General features: G+C 52.0%; 1 protein-coding gene across 1 annotated transcript in view; it reads right to left on the bottom strand.

Annotated features, from left to right (window-relative positions):
- The window catches only part of Kcnip3 (potassium voltage-gated channel interacting protein 3), a 68,650-nt gene extending 46,758 nt beyond the window's left edge, over positions 1–21,892 (bottom strand). Inside the window, exons 1-2 of the mRNA XM_027421891.2 lie at positions 21,790–21,892; positions 12,190–12,355 (exon numbers count right to left, since the gene is read on the bottom strand). Of these exons, the coding sequence (XP_027277692.1) occupies positions 12,190–12,355; positions 21,790–21,892 (269 nt within the window). The remainder of the gene's footprint in view (positions 1–12,189; positions 12,356–21,789) is intronic.
- Between the last annotated feature and the right edge of the window lie 3,294 nt (positions 21,893–25,186).

The raw sequence follows: 25,186 nt of genomic DNA, 5'->3' as shown, positions 1-25,186 counted from the left end.
GTGGGTGACCAACTGGAGGAGGCGCTTGGTCTGTTCTTAGCTCAGCTCAGGGAACCACGTGCCAGGATGCATCCTGAAAGACAGTTAGAAGCCCAGAAATGACCAATCCTGTGCCTTTAATCCTCTACGATGTTAAGTGGATGTGTCAGAAGAAATTAACAGCCTATGTAAGTCCTACCCTAAAAGGTTAAAACTGCCAGCTGTCTCGACCTCTGCTGCCCCCTGGTGGTGAGATGGAGGAATGCCTATTAAGTGAGCTCCTTTGGCAGGAAGGGGGTGCTCAGGGGTGCAGGGGCTGGGCTGAAGTAAGATGGCAGACTGACTGACAGAGAGGTTGGGATGGCTTAGGAGCACTTTCCTGAGACACGTCCAGGCTAACTGGACCCAGGCTTCCCTGTCCATGAGCATCTGTCTAGGAACAGTAATTAAAGCCACCTCCTCAGCCACAGTGGTTCTCCCTTTCCCCAGAGCAGCCCCAAACATGTTCTTTTTTTCATTCTGGAACATATGAAAGTTGTTTCTGTCTTCCTTTTGTAAGCCTTCCACCCTGGAGGAAGAGACCTGGGCCACTTAGACCCACACATGCGGGCGAGAAGACAGGCTGGGAAAGTGATGATGCTGGGCCAAGAGCCCAACACACCTTTGTAGAGGACCCTTCCCACCTCATCTGTCGGTGCTCCAGAACCCCTTCCCACTCTTCCCGTTTATCTGGACATACAGGGGAAGGAGGAAGAGCGGACAGAGGTTGGAGCAGGAAGAATCCAGGATCATTGCAGCCTTACCAGCCTGAAAAACCCGCCACTCTCTGAAGAAAGATGGCCGCACGCTCGTGATGGGCTTTAGTAGGTTCTACCTCACTAGAAAGAGCCTGGAGGAAGAATTCTAGCAGGGGCACAGAGCAATGATGCGACACAGGACCTTCCAGAACTCAGACAGCAGTAGCCAGGGTCAGGCTTACTGAGAGGTGAGAGGTGAGAGGTGAGAGGTGAGAGGTGAGAGATGAGAGGTGAGAGGTGAGAGGTGAGAGGTGAGAGGGCAGCCCTGCCAATGAGAGTCTGGAAGCTGCCACACACCCAGCACTCTCCCACACAGAACTTGCACCTGGGCAAGTGGAATGGAGAGAAATCCCAACTGGTTGACTTTGGAAACTCCTCCTCTATATTCTCGGTCATAGGCAAGGAAACTAACTTGACTGACATACCGAAAGGAAGAAACCTCAGCTCAGGCCCACAAAGTCAGGTTCTATTATTGCTTGTACAGCCACTGCTGTGGTCCTTTACCGATGCTGGTGGGGTCCCAAAGAGCATGCTGCATGGATACATCATACATCATGTGATGTATGAGTAAACTGAGGGCCTTGCCCAATGTCCAGCACCAGCACAGAGCAGAGCCAATCCAGGAGCCCACCCAATGACAAGAAAAAGGCAGAAAGCCATCCATGGAGCGGCTCCTTTCACATGCACCAGACACAAGCATCTCAATGACCTCATTCTTATATCCACTTCATCCTTCAGATGAAGAAACTGGCAGATGGGGCTCTGTTTACAAACTGGGAATATACGCTTAGCTGGTCTGCCAGAGCAGCACCCGGCCTGCCTTCAGCATCACCTGACTTGCCGGGGGAACTCAGTGATGCTGTGATTGGTACCCAGAGGCGCATGTCTAAGAAGCCCCCCTTTTCTCTGACAGAGAAGATGCCCTCATGGATGGCCCCTCACTGCCTCTGGTCTTCTGTTTCTCATCACACGTGTATAACTGAGCCACCTTGCTTGTGCCCTGTTTCCTCCACACTCTCTCACCTCCCTGGGTTTCTTTCTGATTTGAATCAGCTTTGTCATCCGGCTGGCATCCTCATTTATGAGGTCAATGGAACCTGGGTATATGCTTGTGTCTATTTGTAGAATATTTTTAGTACATCAAAATGATAGTTGGCTAACTCAAGCCAGATGGACTTTGTGACAGGGGTAGCTGACAGCCCTTCCTAGCCTCTGCCTGCACCCACCTTGTCTTGAGGGGCTCTGGGATGGGGGCACCTTTCACAGCGTTAATCTCTCACTCTCCAGGCTCTTGGTGTCTTATTGAGAATTGGGACTTTTCAAAGGATGGCACAAGAGGTATGACTCTGTAGGTCACACTAAGGGACCGGGGGTAGGGGCAGCCTTGCTCTGGGACCTCCTTACAGTCTAGAAGAGTATCTTGGGAAAGGATGGGCTGTTTTCTCCCCACCTTCAGTGACCTTAGTGGGTCCCCTGGAATTTGGGATGTTAGAACAGGATGAGGGGCCTGACCCACACCTCAAGCAGGATCATGGCAATGACCGTGGCTACTCAGACTGTTCATGGGTGTGACCTGGATACCTGCCACCACTCTGGAGTCGGAGGGTATGTTCTACAGAGCCCTTTGTACCTGGGGGAAGAAAGCCGGGACCCATCTTCCCAGTTTTTCCCACTCCCCTAAACATGGCCTGGAGAGGGGACAGCTCAGCTCCTAGGAGGCAGGACCACAGGCACCAGAGTTGCCAGTAGAGATGGCACTGGCCTGGCCACAGGCACCCAGTGAAGGGGTTCCTTCAGCACTTGCTAACACCTGACAAATAACCACAGGATCTGCACAGAACTTCTTCCACAGGGTAAGGAAGGGTCATGCCAGTCAGCAGGTAGAAAGGGTCAGAGGTGACAATGAACCAGGATTCTTTCATCTGTCTCCTTGCCTTGTTACCTAAAAGCATAACATGCTGTAGTCAAAGTCAGACTGCCCTGGGGGTCCTCAGCCCCTGCTCCAGAGAGCCCCTTAAGGCCCAGGATTCTACAACCATCTAGGAGAGCAGGTGGCTTGGATGGGTCTTGGAGCACCTGCAGGATCTCAGGGGAGGGTACCTGCTGCTCTTGCCCTTCCCTTGCCTGCTCTAAGCTAGGGAACAGCCCTAATATCACCATCCTGGCAGAAGTGAGGGTATTCTAGAGACACTTGTGCCTCTCCATTTGGCTGTCAGACTGTTGACATGATGGCTCCCAAGGAACTGAATTTCCCCAGGAATCCTGTGCTAAGAGAAGAAGCAGGCTGAAGACTGGTGCCAGACAAAGGAGAAGCTTGCCTCCCAGAAGAGACTCCACATAGTTGTGACAATGTGTCAGGCTACCTTGAAGATGAGACTGGCACTGGGACTGGATAGGTCAGTGACGGGCCAGACCACATCTTGACCAGGATTGGTTAATTATGAATATTTTGTCCTCTAGTTCAACCTAAGCCTCATGCCAGAACCCCAAAGATGAATTTGGGGGCACTGGAATTCTATTTGCTCCTCTTTTCAATATGACCAAGTTGAATTAAACTCCCTTTTAAAAAAATTCCTTATTATTTGTCTCTTTGATTGGCCTATTGCGGATAGATAGAAGTGCCTAGCTTGTTAGGGTTGTCGGGACCTCGAGCTCTGATCCTAATAACTCCAGTGACAGTACCAGCTTGTAATCAGGTATAAGTCATTGCACTCTTGCTAAGAAAGGAGGAGAAGGCAGACAGATAGACAGACTTCTAGAGGAGAGAACAAGAGAGCACCCAGGAGCCTTCTGGTGTGTTATACAGGGGAAATGCACAAAACCGCCAGTTACCAGGCCAGATGGATACCTGTCTATTGGCAAAGAAGCTGATCACCCCATTCCCCTATGGAGAAGGCATTATTGTATGCATTCTGAACACACACACACACACACACACACACACACACACACACACGGCAGATGACAGGTGAGGGGCCAACCAAGAGCAGTCAGGAAAGAGCTCAAAGTCCCTAGATAGAAAGCAGGAGCAACGAGGTGCTGAAGCAGGGTCATGGCCACTGTCTTGGTGGCTTCTACTATATCCCTCAGTCCTGGTCCTGGTCCCTGGAGTCACTCCTGGGACTAGTCTAGTCTTTCCATCTTTAATTCCACCCTCCCCCAAGAGACCTTCTGGAGAGGAAAAGCCACATTGAAAGATTTCTTTTCTTCTGAAAATGAAACAAAACAAAGCTAGAAGGCTTGGTAACTCTGGGCTCCTAGGTCCCCCTTCTAGGCCCCGGAGCGGCCTACTCTGGCCCAGACTCTGACCTCCCTCTGGACACCTCTGTGGTGTCAGATTCCTTCCTGTCTTATAATATTCTCATTGCTCTGGTGTTTTAAGCCATTATTATTCCATAGATTCAGAGATGGACCAATCTATTGCAATTCCTGCCGCTGCTCTTAAAACATTCTTTGTGGGCTGGTGGGCTGTCTCTACAGGTAAAGACACTTTCCACATGAGTCTGGCTTCTTGAGTTCTATCCCTGGGACCCATGTGACTGTGGAAGGAGGGAGCTGACTCCACAGAGTTGTCCTCTGATCATTACACACAAGCCGCAAGCCTGGGTGTGCACACACGACTACAATAAAATGCTATCTGTTAACCTGGCTGTCATGTAGGTGCCCCAGTCTGGCCTGCTCACTGCTAGCATGTCACCCCTTTGGCTCGGTGACATCTCCCTGAAGCTGAAAGCCGATTTATGTGTCACATGCCTCTGTAAGGGCTCATCTTTGTTCGAGGGATTTAATAATAAGTCTCTTTGGGAATCATGTGACTATTTTCGCTTAGGTCCTTTTCCTCCAATAACAGGAGAGGACAAAAGACCCCGGGTCGGGGGGGGGGGGGGGGTCCCGCACTTCAAGCTCCAAAGCTCTGAACACTCCCTTTCTCAGGTCCCCATCTGCAGGATTCCCTCCCCTTCTGGGTCTGGAAGTGCCCACAGCCAGCCAGCAGGCCTTGCCAAGCCTGGGTGAGAGGCAGAGAAAGCAGCATAGAAATGGCTTACTCTGAAACCTTCCCAACCCCCAGGCCGGATCTAGGACATAGATCGGATCCCCTTGCCTCCTGCCAAGCCTTGCAGATGAGTGGGGTTCTGAGGAGTTGAAGAAGGCTGCCATTGATAGTTATCTTCCAGACACAGTCTCATACACACTGGCTTCCTTTCTTTCCCTCTCTCTCCTCTGCATGTCAGGTCCATATTGTCAGGGAGGGAGGGAGCCTACTTGTGCAGGGCAGGGAGCGCTCTCCACAGCAGTTAGGCAGGCCTGGGTCTGTATCCACTATGAAGATAAGAATCGTCCCTGGACAGCCCCTCTCTCTCCAGACTTCTGAGTCCAGGAGCCTTGGCTTGGCCCTCTGAGGGGCCGGGATCCCTGTGTGGATGTCCAAGGTTCAGAGACTGATCCTGATCCCAAGACCCCAGTCCCTTTATCCCAGCTCCCCAGAGGAGGGGCCACAGTCCCCAGCCCCAAATGGCATCTTCCAGCACCTGTATCCCTGTCCCAGCAAGGCAGCCCTCACCTCGAGCCAGGTTCCCGGAGATGAAACGGAAGAAGAAGCTGATGATGTCACCCAGGTGCTTCTTGCAGCCATGCTGACATTCCTGCAGTCTTGGGGAGCAGCCCTCACGGCACCCTGACATGGCTGCCCGGGTCCTGTTCCTCTGCTTGCCTCTTCCAACCCCAGGCTCAGCGCCCTTCTTTCAGGAGGACGTCCCCTCCCCAAACATCCACTTCTAGATTGCTTCTCAATCTTTCAGTGTCTTGCTTGGTCTTAGTCTGTCTCTTGGCCTCTCTTTTGCTGTCTCCTGCTCTTGGGAAAGCACCAAAGACTAACAGCCTTTGAGCCCTCACCCAGTATCCGCTGTCTCCCTTCGTGACACCTGCACTTAGCCCCTCAGCCTCTGGGACCCAGATGAGAGTGTCAGCAGCTACAGAAAGCCTGGATGGGGGTGGGCATTGCTTTAGCACCTCAGGAGGAGGTGGCACCCAGTGTGACTTGCAGCTCAGGGTGTGAACCTCACAGGCCAGGGTTTTTTCCTGCAGCCGGCTCCCACCCCACTCCAGCCTTTGGCTTCCTCTTCACTTCTGCCTACTACTTATTACCCAGGCCCCCATCACACCTGAGTGTCTGAGAAGATAATGGAGAAAGGAAGTGGTCTCTCTGAGTAGGACAGGGACAATCAAGAGTGTGGCTGGAGCAGGGACTTCTGGATCCCTTTACTGAGCACCTAGTAATGCCAGACAGCTTGCTGAGGTCCTCTGGCTACCAAGGAGGCACCCATAGTCAAAATAGTCCTGTGAGGCCTGTGTGATCAGCAGTGACACATCCTGTGGCCTTTTCTAGGCTTTTACTTATAGACCTCAGGGTCTGTCAAAGGGAGAAATATGTCCAGTAAGAAACTGCTATACTAGGCCTGGGGTTGTAGTGCAGTCAGGAGAACCCTTGGCTGGTATTCATGAAGCCCTGGGTTCAACCCGAAGCACCAGAAAAAAATAAAAGACATGCTGGCTTACACCTCTAATCTCATCATTCGGGTTGGAGACAACCAAGGATCAGGAGTTCAAGGTCATTCATCCCTGGCTACAGAGCAAGTTTGAGGCCAACACGAATAGCTGAGAGCCTATCTCAAAGCAGAAACAACAGTGCCATTCTTCCGTGCTCCTTGCAGTCCATGTGGTTTAGTTGTGGACAATGAATGTAAACAGTCTTTTAGAACTTTCTGTGCTTGTGAAGCTTCTTCTGCTTCATCTCCGGGAACCTGGCTCGAGGTGAGGGCTGCCTTGCTGGGACAGGGATACAGGTGCTGGAAGATGCCATTTGGGGCTGGGGACTGTGGCCCCTCCTCTGGGGAGCTGGGATAAAGGGACTGGGGTCTTGGGATCAGGATCAGTCTCTGAACCTTGGACATCCACACAGGGATCCCGGCCCCTCAGAGGGCCAACCAAGCCAAGGCTCCTGGACTCAGAAGTCTGGAGAGAGAGGGGCTGTCCAGGGACGATTCTTATCTTCATAGTGGATACAGACCCAGGCCTGCCTAACTGCTGTGGAGAGTGCTCCCTGCCCTGCTCAAGTAGACAAGCAGACAAGCAGCAGCACTTTCTCCTTCCATGTGACTTTTCCTTCCTTTTGCCTGGAATGATGCCATAACTAGAGCTGAAGTTCCCATTTTGCAACCAAGCAGGAAAGGGCTGAAGAACCAAGCTTTGCAAACTTCTGTTACTTCCTAACTCAAATGGAGCCACTGCTTATTGGGGCTTCTGCTACATGCAAAAGTAGGCGAGGAGGCAAATTGCCTCCTCGAAAGTGAAAGATAAACTGTTGTGTCCTGCACACTCTACCGGGTGAAAAAATGTGCCATATTTGGTGATACTTGTTGTGTACCTGGTCACACACAAAGACTGTGCAGCAGGCCCAGCAGACAGTTATAGCCTGGGGTGTATTGACCCGGCATATTCAGTAACTACAAAAAAAATGTATCTAAGGCAAGCTGTAACACCCCAGGGGCCGTGCAGGTCCCAACAGGAGAATGGCATGCACTCAGTTTTCCAGAAAAAACGTGTTTCTTTGGCAATATTTTCTTTCCCTTTGCATGCAGCTAGTTGCTGGCTACTGGGCTGTTATAGAGACAGATTGAAGACTATAGGTACCAGGTTGCCGTGAGCTCTGAGCTAACCCCTGGGAACTGGGCATCTACCTCTAGCCCCCAGCCTAGTGAATTGTGTGTGCATGTATCTCTTTATCACCACAAGTACTGATGTGCGGGAGGTCCAAGCTGGGGCAGAATGTGTGGGGGTGGGGGGGGGTGGATGGGACGGACAGGTAGGCAGTCAGCCCAGCCCCCTGCTGCTTTGTCCTCCTTCTCATCCATGCTGACTTCTCACAGGAGTCTCTTAGACTGTTGAAGGAGGGAAATCACAAGCGAGTGACACACAAAGCAGCAGGAAAGGTGACACCACGCAGTGAGGCCCCTCAGGGTAAGGGCAGTGGGAACGGGCATCTTCTCCATCTTTGTGGTGTGGAGAATGTTGCTATAGCTGCTTCGCATGCTGCTCCATGAGCTGCCTGGAAGGAGAGGTGGCCTGAGAGAGAGTTTCCCATTGATCATGGCCTGTGGTTAACCATGGGGTCAGGTGTCAGAGAGGTAGAAGGGACACGGTTAGATTAGAGAAGGACCCATTTGGGGGATGAATCCTTTCTAAATGCTCTTTAGAGGGTGCCAGGGCTTGGCAGGTGCCTGACAGCCTGAGAGCCAGGTGGCTTTTCCTTCTAGCTGCTGCAGCACCTGCCCATAAACAAAGTACCTTTTATCCCATTTGACTTACAGTACTCAGCATTCAAGAGAAGAGCCTCCTCTTCCTGGTTGCCTTGGCTGAAGCTCATGTCCTGTGCCCAGTCAACCAGCAGGTGGCAGCCAAGCTCAGCTGCAGCTCTCTATTGTAGCCACGGGACCACTCTTAGCCTCTCTCTAAGATTGCCAAGCCCCTGGTTGCAGACCCTCCAGCACGCCCACTGATGCGCATACCATACACAGAGATCACATATATCACTGTCAGTGACCAAGGGGCTTTCTCCATGGTCTGCCTTTCTTCCCCTGTCTCCACTCCTGGCACAGCTGCAACAATAGAGGCGACTAGAAAAGACTGGGAATGACTGATAGCAACTGCAAGATTCAGGCACAATGGTACACAGGACATAGTACTAAACACCATCTACCCCACTGTCCAGAAGGTGGCCCAGGGACTTGGTGAAGCCAGGAGGTGGTCCTTCAGTCATGCTTTCCTCTCAGTGCTTCCCCTGTCTCCAGTGCTTTGGGTTCCAGGTGAGAGAATTTAGATTCCAGAGGAAGAAACCCCAAGGGGAGACACCCACATGGGGCTGTTGCCCCAGAGGCTGAGATGGTACCTGGCCCCTTTGGGCTACTCTTATCAGTTAGAGAATATGGTATGGGCCAGGTACACAGAGTAGCAAGGGGGACAGTGTCTCTGCTCAGTGGCATCTCTGGAACCCTAATGACACTCATGGATGGGGATCACAGTGTCTCCTTGAGCAGGGCCACTCTAAGGAGTAAAGGCTTGGTTTGCTCTGTTGAGACCTCGGAAACTGGAGTGGATTAAAGATAGCCACTCTGTGCTGTAGCACAAGGCACAGGGAGTCCGTCTGTCCTCTCTTGAATCTGAACTGACCCTGAGACTTGAACAGCTTTGATGAGAGCCTGTGGGCCTCCACTGCAGGGGAGGGGTAGGAGTGTCCTTGGTGCCTTGAATGCTGTGTGTGACACGGAAGCAAGTGCTACTCGGCATGTGAGACATTTCCCACGGTGGCAGCTGGAGCTGGGCTTTACCACATACTGGTTCCCTGCTCCTCCAGAATTTCTGTGACCTTCCCTAGACCCAGGGGCTCTGCCTTCTGCTTAACTCAGGCTGCCAGGACCCCAGGCCATTCTGGGAAGAAGTTTATTCTAAGTCAAATAACTGAAGAAACCTAAATCTCACAGGCCTCCTGGGGAGACAGACTTGAGAAGCAGGTCTGTCTAGTTGGTGGCATCAGCACCACCTGAAACCATGCCTCCCAAGGCCTTTGGCCAGGAAGAGCCACCCACAGAGCAGGCCAAAGTCACAGTTCTGGCACACTGAGGAGATGTCCCTAGGGTGCTGGGTGAGGATGGGTGCTTCTGGATGGGGAGATTAAGCTGCCTGCCCTACTCCACCTTCTGGGCCCAAGCATCTTAGAGACCACTGCTACTTTTCCCCCCTAACTCCATCTTGGGAAGTCCCTCTCAGGGCATAGACCAGTCCTTGCACCACCGCTGTAAAGGTCCCCGAGTCTTGCCCATTCTGTGTTTAGGTTCCAACTGACTCAAGTCTTGGGGACTTGTACCATGCTAGGCCTTGACCTCCACTCTCAGCAATCCCAGGTATCTGTTTTTCTGATCCTACTGCTGAATGGAAAAAAACCAACAACAAGGGCAGCGTCTGCCGGGCTGCCACAGGCACCCAATGCTCAGGATAGCGTGGCAGGCCTCACTGGACATGTGACAGAGATGCCCTGAATGCTGCTTATTGTTCTGTGCACCCAGGGCCTGAGAAGCTCGTTAACCAGACAGAGCATGGCATTTCACACTCATAAACCTCCAGCGTGGACACACCAATGGCATCCTCCTTAAAGACGCAAATGGATGCGTTTGGACTGAGTAACTAAGGCTTAGGAGCTCGCCCAAGGGAGTCAGAGAGTATGGGGTCTCCACTCCTCAGTTTGTGGTGTCCCTGCCCCAAATTCTGGAGGACCCAATAGGCCATTTAATCTCTCTAGTACCTGTGGACTCTAAAGTAAAACAAAGCAGGGGGTGGGCTTCAGCACCTGCTTCACATGGCTCCCTTCCCATCTCTCGGTGCCTGGCAACTTCTGCTAAACGTGTCCATCCATGCAAATACAGGCTGGGCTGGATTGGTCCCTGCTATCCTGGCTCTGCCCCCTACTGTGTATCTCTGAAGGGAGTGACTGGGAAAAGGCCCTGCCCTTTTAAGAAGCCACCAGAATGGGGCAGGGCCCTTGGTGTGGCCCTTTCCATCCTGTGGCCACCGTGAACACACCCTGCTTGCTTTCTGACTCTCCACCCAACTCATCATGTCACAGGTGTGTGGCTCCATCCAGAATCACCACTGCAAAGCAGACAGGTCTGCGGGTCAGAGTGGGCATCATGAAGGAAAACAGAAGGCTTCAGCAGTCCTTGGTTCCAGCTGTCACTCAAGATGACAGATGTTGGGGGCGGGAGAACTCTGAGTTTGAAGGGGACAGAAAGATGAGCCATCTAGGGTGGAGCTGAGCCCCTTGGACACACTCAGAGGCCACACCAGAGTGCCACAGCTCCTTTTGCTCCTGGCGCTCACCATGGTGGACAATGGGAAGCATTTCACCTCAGTGCAAATCACAGAGCACTGTGAGGGTAGACTCAACACTTTCTGCTGCCTGCAGGTCCACAAAACAGCTGTGGGGCATAAAGTCTCCCCTCATCCCTCATATGCTTCTGCGGGAAAGGTTCAGAGACAAATGTCTGATAAGGGTCACGGCAGCACTCAAAGGCTAGGGCTCTTGTGGGATGGAACAGAACAAAAAGCGTCCTGGGGTGGGCTTTGTAGATAAAGATGGGGTCGTAGGATGCGGCAGCCTTGCCCTCTCATGAGTATGCACACACAGAACACTGTGCTTGCTGTCTCCCTTCAACTCATGAGTACCATCCAACCTGGGAGGCTAGGAACACTGACTGTGCCCATTATCCGACAAAGAGACCGAGGCTCCCTGGAAATCACACAGCAAGAGTGTTGAGTTGTTTAAGAAAACATGTAAGCCGGGCGTTGGTGGTGCACGCCTTTAATCCCAGCACTTGGGAGGCAGAGGCAGGTGGATCTCTGTGAGTTCGAGGCCAGCCTGGACTACAGAGCGAGTGCCAGGATATAGGCGCCAAAGCTACACAGAGAAACCCCGTCTCGAAAAACAACAACAAAAAAAAAAAAAAGAAAAAAAGAAAAAGAAAAAGAAAAGAAAGAAAGAAAGAAAGAAAGAAAATATGAGATGTAAAGCAGGCCTCCTGGCCAAACATGCACCTTGTTCCAGTGACAGAGTCTCATACATGCCTCTGTGCCATCAAAAACATATGTGGTATGGGGAGGGACCTCACAACTGATCCTGGCATGCTGGCATGGGCTGCACGTCCACATGCATGGTACAAGTGCATGCCTGTGTATGCACACCCATGTGTACAAATGTGTGAGTGTGATGTACGAGAGACTGCAGGGGCTCTGTGAGGCTGTCTCTGCATTTTTCTGAACTCTCATTCCTGACAAATACCCCAAATAGCCATGAATAAGCACAGCGCAGTTTTTGCTGCCAACCCCATACCATGAGCAGCCCAGAATGCCAGCCTCGGTCTCTGGGTATAGGGAGCAAGCATCAGGAACAACTAGACTAAGGTATTTTATAACTCTGCCCGTGGGTGGGTCCAGAGCCCTTTTCTATAGACGACCCGGAAAGGATGCATGAGATGTTCAAGACAGCTCCACGGTGAATGCTGGGTGAGGCAGAGCCTCACTTCTTAGCCTCCAGCCTGCCTCAGTATGGCAGCCACTCTCTGAAGGACCTGTGTATGACCCCAGTCTTCTGTCCCCATGTGCTGCAATAATCCTGCACTACAGTCATGTGCTAGAGTTCAGGTCTGTGCAGCACAAGGCATCGTTGAGAAGGGGGTCTGAATGAATAGAGACAATTTCCCAACAGAGGTGGAGGCAGCATGGTCCAAGGTGGCCTTGGTGGCCTCAGGAAGGACAGAGCTCAGAGCTATCTCTACCCTCTGGACCCCAGTTGCTCCTGTCCTACCTGAGCCTTGTGGGGCAGCACTGGACAGGATCCACTTGATTAAACAGCATCGCATCAGGGCCTGGCGGGTGAACCGTGGCCTCTGCCACTTGATGCCTTCCTTTTTGTTCAGTGTTATGCGCCCTGGGTCTCCAAGGAGGCTGCCATCGGATGCTTTCATTGCTTCCTGCAGAGGGAATTGACATGGGGGGTGGTTAATACAGGTTCACATGGGGGACCTCCAGAAGGTCCTGAAGGCCAGTCCTAACCCCATCAGGAGCCTGCTCTGCAGGCTGGAGGATCCCCTACACACACACACACAGACACACACACAGACACACACACCAGACACACACACACTCCGAGAAAGGGAGAGACAGAGAGAGAGAGAGAGAGAGAGAGAGAGAGAGAGAGAGAGCGCTCCTGCCCCACCATCCCTACGTGATTTCTTTCCATTCTGCACTCAGGCTTTGACATAGGGTGGGTCCCCAGAAGAAGGTTCCAGAGAAGTGAGCCCAGACTTTTCACCTCAAGCTCGTCCCTCCGCAAGCTAGGCTGCCAGAGCAGAATAGTTCCTTAGAGAACTGACTGAAGCCTAGAAAGAGAGAGAGGGCTCACCCAGGGGACACAGTGATTTAGGTGCACATCTTTTCTCCCAGCGAGAAGACTTGCTTAGTCTGAGTTTTCACCTGGAAGTGAGCTGAGGGTAGATGAAAATCCGCGTGACCACCTGGGCGGGACACCCACCAAACTTGATGAGGCATGCCCATGGCCGTCTGGCCAGTCAATTAGGTGGATGGGATCGGGGTTGTTGAGAGACGGTGGGAACTAAATTTAAGTAGGTGTGAATCAGAAAAGGTCAGCCTGGAGCCACTGTGGAGGATTCGGAGATGTTTGTTTGCCTATAGTAATACTGCTGCCCTTCAATCCTGGCTGTCAAACTGTCTGCCATCATCGGTCCCTAGTGGTGGCAGGGCAGCTCCTGGCTGGGTAGGCTGCAGTCAGCCATGACAGACCCTCTGGGTTTCTGGTTTGCTTTGTCTATGCCCTGTCTCCCACTAGCACAGCAATGGGACACGTGTGGTCTTGGCTCACAGTGGTCGTCCATCGTACCCTCAGCAACACCCCTGCATTCCTCCCCCTTTCAAGGCTCACTTGGCAGTGAGGAACATTGGTGTGGAGGGAAGCGGGTGCCAGGGATGTGGAAGGAGCCATCTCCCTACACACATTGTGCTTACACACTTGCACACTCAAACACACGTGTATCTTCTCCTGCATGCACACACAGACTCACATGCAGGCACATGCTCACGCACACACCAGGCCCTTCTACATTATTAAACATCTCATTCAGGAGACAAACGGCCTCGATGAATAAAATCTGTGTGTTGGTCAAGGAGGGGGGGCGGGTGGGTTAGGCAGCTGACACTTCATTATTTCATGAATTCATTGCTGAGGACTCTGCATGTGGGGAGGGGAGGAGACACTGAGAGCCTCAAATCGCTAACAGGGGTACTTGTTATAAGCCCCACCCCACTCACCCCTACCCCCCACCCCAAGTGCTGGCACTTGTAGACTTTTGTCTCAAATCCTAGATAGATGCGGTGGGCTCTGTGAGTTCTCCCACAGGGCAGGCAGAGACCCCTCAGTGCCTGTTGGTTTGAGCTCAAGTCATCTTGCTGTCACAACCCAGCAAGGTGGGTCACACCATATTTTTTACAGACAAGAAAATGAATCCATGGGGAGTTTGGGGATAAACCACACTGTAACACGGCATTCTGACTCCAAAGTTTGGGTAACCTTGGTCACAGACTTCCAAAGTCATTGTTCATGAGACTAGGTCCCTGGAGAGATTTCAGAAGGTGGCTGTTGGGGTCCCCAAGCTCCCTAACCAGATTTACAGTCTTCAAAAGCAACTGTTTATGAATACCCTGGGCTAGGGAGTTCTGGTGCCATTTTTCTCCCTAGCATAGAGTCAGAGTGATATCTGAATAACTGAACTGGCTCCTCCATCTGGGTGGGTGTCCACAATTCTCCCTTTGAGCCTCTCTGCACAAAGACTGTGACAGCTTCCCTTCTTGAGGTAGCAGAGATCTCAGAAGAGAATAAATGGCTGAGAGAAGGGCGCCAGCCTGCCCATACCCCCACAGAGGAGTCAAGCCTATGGCCTGGGCCCAGCACACTGTGAGGGAGGCAGGAGGAGGGGACGGGCAGGGGTGAGCACGGGTCACCCTCATGAATATTTGACACTTGTCTGTCTGGGAGAGGGTCTGATTGAGCTGCCAAGGAATGTTAAATAGCTCTTCTGACACCCTCTTCTTGCCTCCCAGGCTCAAAGTCATGGAGGGGAGGGAGTTGACCCCACTGCCCCCTCAACCCTTATGGGCTTCTGTGAGGGAAGGTGACAGAGTGAGGGCTGCTGGATCAATGAGGACAATGGGACAGAAATTAAACATCCATTTGCCCCTGCTTGGAGTCCCTGATGGCTTCCTGCCACTTTGCAAATCAAACCATGTCACGTGCCTGCCGCCAGCTCACTCTGCTCCTCACAGACTTCCTCTCTCCACAACATTGCCTGGGTATCTGCTGATCCCTGCACTGGACACTTGTCGCCTGGATGCTCAAGGCCACATTCAGGTGTCAGACCCCTGGAGCACTGTTCTAACTAGGTCACTCCCATGTGTCTCCTTCTCAGTCTCTGATGTCAACAGAATATATATGGCATATATGCACTGTAGCTTATTATTCTGCTTTCTCAGGTCACTCAAGTAGGTCAGCTCTGAGACTACTCGTGTGTGTGTGTGTGTGTGTGTGTGTGTGTGTGTACCCATGTGAACTGCTCTTTCTATCATAGATAGAGGCTGGTACCTGGAAGCCCCTCACTTCATAAACTCCACAGTAAAAGGACAATCCATCCAGAAGAAAAATGCAAAGACATGTCACCAAAGCGGGCAGAGATGGCACATAAGCACCTGGGGAAATGGCATCTTCTGCCACCAGGGAAGTGCACAATGAAATCCAGAAGGAGAGCCAGCAAGATGGCTCAGTGGCTAAAGCGCCCACAGCACAAGCCTGATGACCCAAGTTTGATTTCTACAATCCACACAAAGGTGGAAGGAGAGAATAGACTTCATAAAATTATCCTCTGACACCTACACACACACACACACACACACACACACACACACACACACACAAACATGCAAATAAACACATTTTTTTAAAACCCGCCATGAGAAACACTTCATGCCTGAAATTAAAAAAAAAAAAAAAAAAAAAAAAAAAAAAAAAAAAGCAACAACAGCAAACACAGTGCAGATGGGAACCTGGGCCACTGGGAACACAGAGCGCTGTAGCTACTCTGGAGAAGAACAGCTTGGAGGTCCTTAGCGAATGGAACAAATAGCTAACACATAGTCTGGAGATTTTGTGCTTGGGTCCCAGGTGGTTGAACATTTATGTTCAAACAAAAACTTATAACTGAATATTCATGATAGTTTTATTTGTAAGAGTTCCAAATTGGAAACAGCCAGATGTCCCTCAGTGGAGGAATTATGAAACCAAGGTGGTACAGTTGTCCCAGAAATTCAGAACCATGAGAAGAGAGGGCCTGGACAGGCATCACAACTCGGATGGAGACTCAGAATTAAAGTGAATGAAAAAGCCAATCCTGAAAGGTCACATGCCACGTGAGTCTATTTACATAGCATTTTGAAATGACAGCACGTTAGCAATGGGAGCAGATTAAAAGGCCAAGAATTGGGCGGGGGAAGGGCAAAGGGAGGAGAAAAGTGTGGTTTCAAAAGGGCAAACCAGAAGGACCTTGTTGTATATGTTGTGTACCTGGATGGTAGTGACAGATACATGAACTACAGCAATAATGTTCTAACAGTCACACACACACACACACACACACACACACACACACACACACAAACCACACACAGAACACTGGGGCAATTTGAATGACATTGGTGGCTGAATCGGTGTCCATATCATGGGGGGGATATTGAACTAGTTGGGTTTTGTTTTTAAATAGGGTCTCACTATTTAGACCTGGCTAACCCAAAATTCACAGACTCACCTGCCTCCCCCTCTTGAATGTTACAACTAAAGGCCTGTGCTATGCACCCAGTTTGTACTAGTTTTTTCTTTGTTTCCCTTTTTTGTTTGTTTGTTTGTTTGCTTGCTTTTGAATCAGGGTGTCAAATATCCCAGGCTGGCATCAAATTCACAGTTTTCTAAGAATGACCTTAACTCCTGATCCTTCCATGTCTACCTTCCAGGTACTGAGATTTCAGGCATGTACCACCAGGCCCAACATGATATTGTATGAATTTCTCTAGAAAAACTGGGGGAAGTGGACATGAGGTCTATGTCCTTTTTCACCATACTTACTTCAATAAAAGTTTCCTTTGGGGCTGACGAGATGGCTTTGTGGGTGGAAGCACTTGGGGCCAATCCTGGAGACTTGGTAAAGAAAAGAACTGACTTCTGAAAATTGTCCTCTGACCTGCAAACCTGTTCGTGTGGGATGGAGAGGAGCAGTGGTGCAGGTGTAATGGTTGTAAACCTATTCCCATAGAGACAGAGGGAGCAGCATGCGCCTCAGCCTCTGTCTACCCTCAGGGTGGCCCAGCTGGGCACCAGATCCTGTTGTCCCAAGGGTTTTCACATCAGCCCCTTGACCCCAACATCCTACTACATGGTTCCTCACCGAACACAGGCTCTCTGAAAGCCACGATGTCCACGGGACAGTTGCCCTTCACACTGCTTGTGACGTGCAGGGCACACCTTCTCCTGTGAGGGTCTGTCTAGCAAGAAGATGGAGTAGGACTAGTGGGGTGCCCAAAGGTGAGGACCTTGGCAGCTAGTATTGTCCCTGGCCCCAGAGAACCCCAAATATCAATCCAGGGAAAGATTGGTAGAGGCATTCAGTGGGCATATGCTACACACACACACACACACACCACAAAAGAAAACAAGCACACTACTTCATGGATGGAAACAGCGGTGAGTTTTCTAAAAGTGACCAGGAAATACTGGACGTTGGTGCAGAGGCCACACCTTTTCTTGGGCAGGTGAGGGGATCTGGGGCAGGCTGGAGTTATTTCAGGCAGCTGAGTGCAGAGGGAAGAGGACCATGACCAGTCAGCCACTGCACAATCCTGGACCAAATACTTGACTATCCCTTGGTTTAGGCCTGGAGATCTAAGTAGCTATACCAACCTTGCCAGGAGGGGTCTGCTGCCTGGGGATCATATCACCTGCTCACTCATTTTTATTAAGAACAAAACAAGCAAAACTCAAAACCCTCTACTCTATAGAATTAGAAGTGCAGCTAAGGGTTGGAGTACTTATCCCAGCAGCTAGAAATTCCGGGCAGGGGATGGGTGCCCCGGGTTCTCAATCCCCTTCCTTTCCATGAAGACTGTCCTAAGGCCAGGGCCTGAGACAGATGTGGGGTTAACCTGCACCCCTCCTTTTATAGGGACTGCTGAGATGCATGCTGGCTCACCCAGCACCCACTAGTTGTTTGCTCTATTTCCATCGAATGGGACAGATGGCAGAAAGCAGTGGTGGGTGTTGTGTCGTGCAGGCCCCCAGGGACCAGGAAGCTTTGAGAGCCTAAATTCTCCACCCACTCCTGGGCACAGACAGATGTGAGCCAGGTAACTCATCCTGGGGAAGCTGAGACAGTCACATGTCCCTGTAGGTGGGAGCATGCACACACATACTGGGACATAACATACCCGCCCCTGTGCACATGTGTACATGCACACATCCCTGGGCCTTAGACTCGGGATGTTGCAGCAGCAGAGGACAGAACTGGGCTGTCCTGGTCTTGTGTCTTGTGCCTGCTAACTTGCCAGGACAAGAGCTCTCCTGCCCTCGACAATGAAGACACTCCATTAACGCATGTTGACTTAAACTGCTCACTGGTAACCCTCTGTCAGGATGCCTTCTTAGGTTATACTCCAGCAGGCAGATAGGTAAGGTCCAGGCTAAATGTATTAGTAAAGGATTTTATCCTTCTAGGAGATTAGTGATATGAGACCATGGCACAGAGGGGCTAAGTAACTTGTCTGTGATCACACAGCTGACATATGAAGAATCTAGAACTGAGCCCAGACCCATCTGATGCAGAGCCAGGGCTCACAGACATCAGGGGCAGCCCTGAGCCCTTGCCAAGCCACTTCCTCTGTGACCAGGACTCTCTAGTACCAAATAGTGAGTATGGGTGCTGATGGGCTGGTGGCTTTTCTATATACTTATGGGGCATTGAAGAGAGTTGCAGTATGGTATTCTCAGTTGCTCATAGGACAGCTGGGGCCCAGGCAGAGGCTATGGGCATGTCCTAGTCCCCAGTGTGAAGTTGGCAGCCCAAAAAAGGGCAATTTGCTTCAGTGGTATGGTGACAGAGCCCTAGCTAGAACTGAGGTGCCTGGGACCACTGCCCTGATTATCTTTCTGGAGAGAGGCTTTTACCACAAGGCCAGACATGGGCATGGCACCAGGGACAAAGGAGCTCCTCTTTGTCCCAGAAGTCACCCATATGCTGGAGGCAGGGGAAGGCAGGGGTGACGGGAGGGAGATGATGCCCTCAGTTTAGTGTTTCTGCTCTCCCTCACGGCGTGTGAGTGGAGCACAAGCCTGATGGAGGGGCAACTGGATGGAGTGCTGAGACAGGCCAGAGTGGGAGAGCTGAGGGACAGGCCTCTCTTGGCTGTCCTCCTGTTTTGTCACCGCTCCCCCCCCCCCTGCCGCCCCGCTCCAGCTCTGGCACTGTCACATGGCTGCTCTGTGGTGTTCTAGGATGTGGGCTGATCACAGCTGACAGATGCACCTGTTCGGGGGGGGGGGTGAACATCAGTCAGCTGGGGCTGGGAGCTGGGAGAGCACTGTGAGTCACCCACACCGTGCACACTTCACAATGGGGCAGGGCTGAAGCTCTTCCTCTCCTCCTCTGCCTTGAAAGCCCTCACAGAGGCCTTATAGGAGAGCCTGCAACTGCTCCTGAGAATCCCAGTGAGACCCAGGGGGCTGAGGGAGCAGAGGGTGCCCCCAAGGCCAGGCCGAGTTACCCAAACAGCTCTCCACTTTTGTGGAAGATGAGGATGAGAATAGGAACTGGGATGAGGTGAACTAAGCTCCTACAATTCTTTGCCTGGTGTGTAGGAAGCCCTGTTTGAGCACACATCTGTAATCCCCCTGCTCAGGAGTAGAGGCTGGGCGTCATCCTCTGCTATACAGCAAAGCCTACTTGGGCTATGAGAAACAGAAAAGAAATGAGGACAGAGGGAAGCTTGGGTTCTTTCGTTCACACATCTGGATCCACAGTCCAGAAAGCGGAAGTGGGGGCTAATGCAGGCAGAGTCCCACTTGTGTCACTGAGTAGCAGGCTAAAGATACAAACTGGTCACAAACTCTGGAGTCAACCTCATTGGCTGCCTGCGTGATTTTATCATGCTCCTCTCCCCTGGAGTCTGCTCCTGCCACTCCTACCTCCCACCCCCACCCAGTCCTTGGGGCCTGTGCTGTGGAGGACAAGACAGAGTTCAAATCCAGTTCCGCCACTGCTTTCAGTCTAGGACCCACCCACCTCTGTTCCTTACCTGTAGAATAACAACAATACCAAGAACTACTTGGTGGGCTGCATAACAACTATGGCTTACAGGGAAGGGCAGCCCTTTAGGGCCACTTCCTTCCCTGGCCTGTCTGGGTTCTCAGTTATTGCCCTTTCAAACAAGATGAATTAAGGCCCATCCTGCAAGACACTGGAGAGGTACCCAGGGCCAAACTGCTCCATGGAGACACCTAGCCACCTCAGAATCTGGAAGCTGCTGGTTCATGCCTCCTGACACAGAGTTTGGCTCGGGAGGCCTGGCATTGTGGTCGGTGCCCACTCTGAGCTTTGGTAACATTAGAATGAAGATATAGTACCCATTCTGCAGGGCCAATAAAGAAATGGCTGGGGTGTATGGGGAGAAGGCAGGGGCAGGACTTGCGGGGGGGGCAGCTATTGGCTTTTACAAGTGGGACCAACTCCCAGCCTTCTGGTTGTTGCGGGGATTACCACTATGGATGAAGCTTTTCTTATCTCCCACTGGAAGGGACAGTGGGGACTTTACCCAGCACTACCATTTCTGTGGACCATGCTATACAGGAATCCAGGGGCAGGCATAAGACGATGAGCTACATGGGTTCCCAGGAATCAATTGTAGGTAGAGGGCACAATGGCCAAGAGAATAATAGCCAGATAGACTGTGGGACTCTGGCCATCTGCCATCTGGTAAGGTTAGTGATAGCTAAGGTCTCAGGGAGACATCTGGAAATTAGAGGCACCAGAGAGGGGTAGGAAAAGGGTGCTGTCCCCTGCTGGCAGACAGAGATAGCTGTGTGCACATCTATGGCCGTAGAAATGTCTGTATCTGTGGACACACAGAGTCACACTGCCTGGCTCTGGGGGCGGAAAGGGGGAGAGGAAACAGCCACAGGGTATATGTGACTGTGCTTACATGACTGAGGCCCATGCTCACACCAGTGCTTGTGGGTGCACGCCACCGTGCAGTGTGCTTGTGATCTGAGTGTGCGTGTGAGGTTGGGACAGAGAAAGGGCTGTTTATGCTTCTGCCCTGCCAGTTCAGAGGTTGCTAGGGACACTTGTGATAAGAGAGATTGTACCTTTCAAGATGTCCTGAGGCTCTGGTACTCAAAAGACTTGTTCCACCTGCTGATTCTTCTGGGCATCCTGGGCAATGGACCAGACAGGACAGGGGTAGTATCCTGGACTCTGGGGCAGTACGGCCTGAAAGCAGTCCCCCTCCCTCTCTGGGCTGTTTATCATCATGGGGAATGGGGGCCAGGAAGCCATCTCTTAGGAGGAGAAACTGCCAGATGCCAGCCCAATGTCTATTCTTCTTATAAGACCTTGATTTCCTTATTTGGGGTGTTTAGCTGGACCTGGATCTGGTCCTTCCTCCCCCTAAGCTAGACCATCCTGGACGTGTAGACAGCATGCTGGGCTCCAGGCCAGACTCCCCGAGGGTCAACCCTAAGCTGGGACATAGCTGATTTTTCTTGGCTCCATCCTTCCCCTCACCTCCCAACTATTTCATGAACTCTGTGCCTGGTGCCTCTTTGCCTCCCCTCTCTCTCCATCTCCCAACAGCCCCCATGGAGGGGGCGCTGCTTGTGGTCCTATTAGGGGGTCTAATGCTGCTGTAAGAAGAAGGGGGTCTTCATTCATTCATTAACCGAAGGATTACTTGAAAGCTGCACTCATTGGCTAGCCCGCACACACAAGACACCCCTCCTCTCCATGCTCCTGTGTCTCACTAAGGACTATGAGGCTAGGTTCAGGGTCAGCTACCCTGGCTCCTGCTCCAGGGACCAGCCACGGAGATAACCTCAAGCTTCTCTTTTGAACAAATCAACCAGAGCTTCTTGCATACAAAAGAGCCACAGGATTCTAGCCTTCCAGCCAGGATGCCCCCAACAATTGTAGCAGGAGTAGGGGTCAAGAAAAGAGGCATCAGAAACACTACCAAGATACTCCTTAGTCAAGAGCAATATCCAAGCCCCAAAGTCCAGGCAAGCCCCCAGCCCCTCAGCGCCTACCTTGGCCCTCTGCATCTTGGCTGCTGAAGGGGACTGTCACTAGCCTTCCCGCTTTGCAGCCCGAACAAGCCAGACTGCCTGGTCGGACTGGCAGCTGCCTCATGTTTGCTTGGACCCAGACGCAATTGTCACTGGAGGTTTCTCCCCCGCCCCCTGCCCACTCCTTCCACTCTCCCTCCCTCTGGGTCTTAGCTCCACCTCTCCTCTGCCTCTTCCCTCCTCCCTCTTGTCTCCCCTCCCTTCCTCCCTCCCTCTTTCCCTCCATCCCCCAGTTTCTCTTTCTCCAGGGCTCCTCCTAATCCTGGTCTCTCAGGCTCTCAGTGCCTCTGCCTCATGCTCAGTGTCTGTCCCTGGCTCTCATCTCCCTCTAATACATGGTCTGTTCCCACCCTTCCTAGTCACAGGGAAAGCGGGGATGTCACTTCATCACCAGCTCCTTCCCAGGACAAAGAGAGGAGCCCTAGGGATTACATCACTAAAGTGACTCCTGGGGTCTGTCCACCTTCTATCCCATCCTTAGTTACCTCTGTAACCGTATAGGCCTTGCAGTATGGAAACCTTTCTAGCTGGAGCAAGCACTTCACACTTCCCCAGTTCCACTGTCCTTTGGTTCTGAGGCTGGGACCAAATTCAGGGATTCTGGGCAGCCACAGACTGTCCCCCAGATCCCTTGGAGTGGGATCTGGGGGTGGAAGAAGGGATCAAGGTACCTGAGAATCCCCAGGAGGCCTCCTTCCTCCCCTATAGGAGACAAACTCTTGAGCATTTTCTATCTCTGAGGGAATCCACCAGGAGCCAGGTGCCGAAACCTGCGCCAAGTTTCCCTTTTTGGTGCCCTGAGGAGCCTGCCTGTGCCAGTGGTTCCCATGGAAACAGAGCCTGAGCAAGCCCCTCCTTCCCAGAAAGCCCAGGAGCACTTGCTTGCCCTCCCTACCCTATACCACCCCCTTTTTATTCAGTCAGCCAATTAGCTCCAGCTGCCAGACCATCAGGGGCAAAAACCCTGAGGCTGTTGATCCCCAGAGGCAGGAAGGCCATCCCCAGAGGGGAGGTGACAGCTCTGTCATCTGCCCATCAGGACTTCAGTCTGGGCAAGGGACTCAGCAGACTGAGGATACTCTGGGACAGGGGATGGCAAGGACTGCAGAGGCTCCCAGGTCACTGCCAGTCTTCCCAGCTGTCTTCCTGGCATTAGGCAAGTTTCCATAAGGAAGGGCAGGTTGAGGCTTTGGAGTCACACATGGGCTTGGGAGAGAAGGGTCATTATCCTAGTCTATGCTAATGACGGTAACTCAGAAAAGACAAACCAGCTATCCAGGCAGTTCTTTTCACTCAGCCAGTTGTGGGGGAATTTTCTACCCACCAGTTAGTTATGTATGTTCAAAATTCAGGGGTCAATTTGGACACTGCTTATCACACAGCCTGGGACAGGCCTGGCCTTGCTCATGGCACTGTCTGAGTAGGCAGGGTCTTCCAAGCAGCCCACCCCAAGCTTCTCTTTCTGAAGCCACAAATCTCTGCTTGGTGCCCTTGCCTAAGTTTCACTTGTCTGAGATGCATTCCTTGAGAGTAACAGGCTGTGGCACAGCAAGCCTAGAACTGAGGCCTCCCCTCCTGGACCTACCAGAGAGCCAGCAACCTCCTCCTATAGCCACTACCCAGCAGGTGCCTCTCATAAAACACAGGCATGAGGCATCTGTGCCCTGCCAGGAGCCTTGTGTCACCCGGCCCTTTGTTCCTTGGGTTCTCTCAGGGACTTTCTCGATACCCCTGACACTTCCAGGGTCCTTCCAGAGTCTCTGGAAGATGGAGGAATGAAAAAGAGCCAAGGCAGGGCTCCTCAAGTAGACCTTAGCCTTGCTCTGCCACGTGAGCCCAGGCTGACATCCTCTAAGAGAAAGATTCTTTGGAGGCCCCTTGGACTCAAAATAGGTTTAGGATGCCGAAGGCGGCCCAGTGTGGATTGGCAATCCTTGGGCTGATGGGTTTTAGCTGTGGCTTCCTCATGTGGGCCTGGAGGCGTGGTGGGATGCAGTTTGCAAGAGGGAGAGGGAGGGATGGTTGTATTAAAACACTTGAAGATGCAGCTGTGGGCCACTTCAGCCAACTGGAGCCCTTTCCTCCTGTCCAGGAGAGAAATTCACACAACCACAACCAGAAACCTTGGTGGGAGTCTTTCAAACCATCCTTAGTTCTTGCTCATGACCTCTCCATACCAGGCTCGAGTTTAATTCTTTCTCCCCTGGCTCCTCAGACTTAGCTCTGAGGAGCCTCTAGCTTCACATCTTTCCCTCAGGCCCTTCTGTGTCTGGGCCTTATAGGGGGCCAAGGAGAGTGGGAAGGGACACCTCTCAAGATTCACACCTCACAGCCCTTACCTGTAAGAGGGTCTCCACTGGGTGGAGGTGGTCTAATCCCACAAGAGCTCCCCCCAAAAAAAAGCCTTCCTCCAATGCTGTAAATCTCAGAAGCAGACACAGCCTGGAACTGTAAACACTCCGAGTCACTTCTACTGTCTTCCTCAGAGCCTTGAAATCTCTTTTGCCACAAGCCATGTGGAAACCTGACAGGCCCAAGACACTGTCTTGGGAGGGCAACAAAAGTGGTTCTTGGTCACTTTAGGCCACACAGCACAGTTGGCACTCTCCTTTGGCACACTTGCCCTGAAGTGGCCGCCACTGGAGTCAAACTGGGCTTCCGAAGGCAGGAGGCCTGCTTCCAGGGAGGGTAGATGGGTAGCCTCCAGCTAAGCTTCTTTCTGTGATGGCTCACCCTCAGTCTGTCATGGGCGGCTCCAAGGGTCCTCAGGGCCTAATGTCCTAGGTTCTAGTTTGCTTTCTGTTGCTGTGATAAATACCACGACCACAGGCAACTTGTGGGAGGAACGGGTTTATTTCAGCTACAGTTCATCTCGAAGGGAGGTCAGGGCAGGAACTGAAGCAGCAACTATGGAAGAACACATTTATTGGCTTGCACAGACTGCTTTCTTGTGCAACCCACACCCGCCTGCCAGGGCTGGCACTGCCCCCAGTGTTCTGGGCCCACTCACATCAGTCACATTAATCAAGAAATGCCCTACACATTGCCTACAGGCCATCTGATGAAGGTATTTTTGTGACTGCTGGCCCATCTTTCCAGGTGACTCTAACCCTGTCAAGTTGACAAAAACAAACCAGCACCCCCAGCCGTTGCTGGCGACCTTCCTTCCGACCACATCAGATCTTCCACATGGCTATTATTCGGCTGGGGGATCACGGCTAACAAGGGGCTTCCAACACCCAGGGGCAGAGGCACCTGCTCATGCCTGAAGTCTGTTCCTCCTCCAGGCCTGGAACAGGCCAACCAATACAGTCCAATGCCAACTCTCACAGGAGCCTTCATTGGGAGCGGTAGCCCT

The sequence above is a fragment of the Cricetulus griseus genome, chromosome 6, assembly GCF_003668045.3.
Source record: "Cricetulus griseus strain 17A/GY chromosome 6, alternate assembly CriGri-PICRH-1.0, whole genome shotgun sequence".
Classification (NCBI taxonomy): Eukaryota; Metazoa; Chordata; class Mammalia; order Rodentia; family Cricetidae; genus Cricetulus; species Cricetulus griseus.
This window is presented reverse-complemented; position numbering and strand designations above follow the sequence as displayed.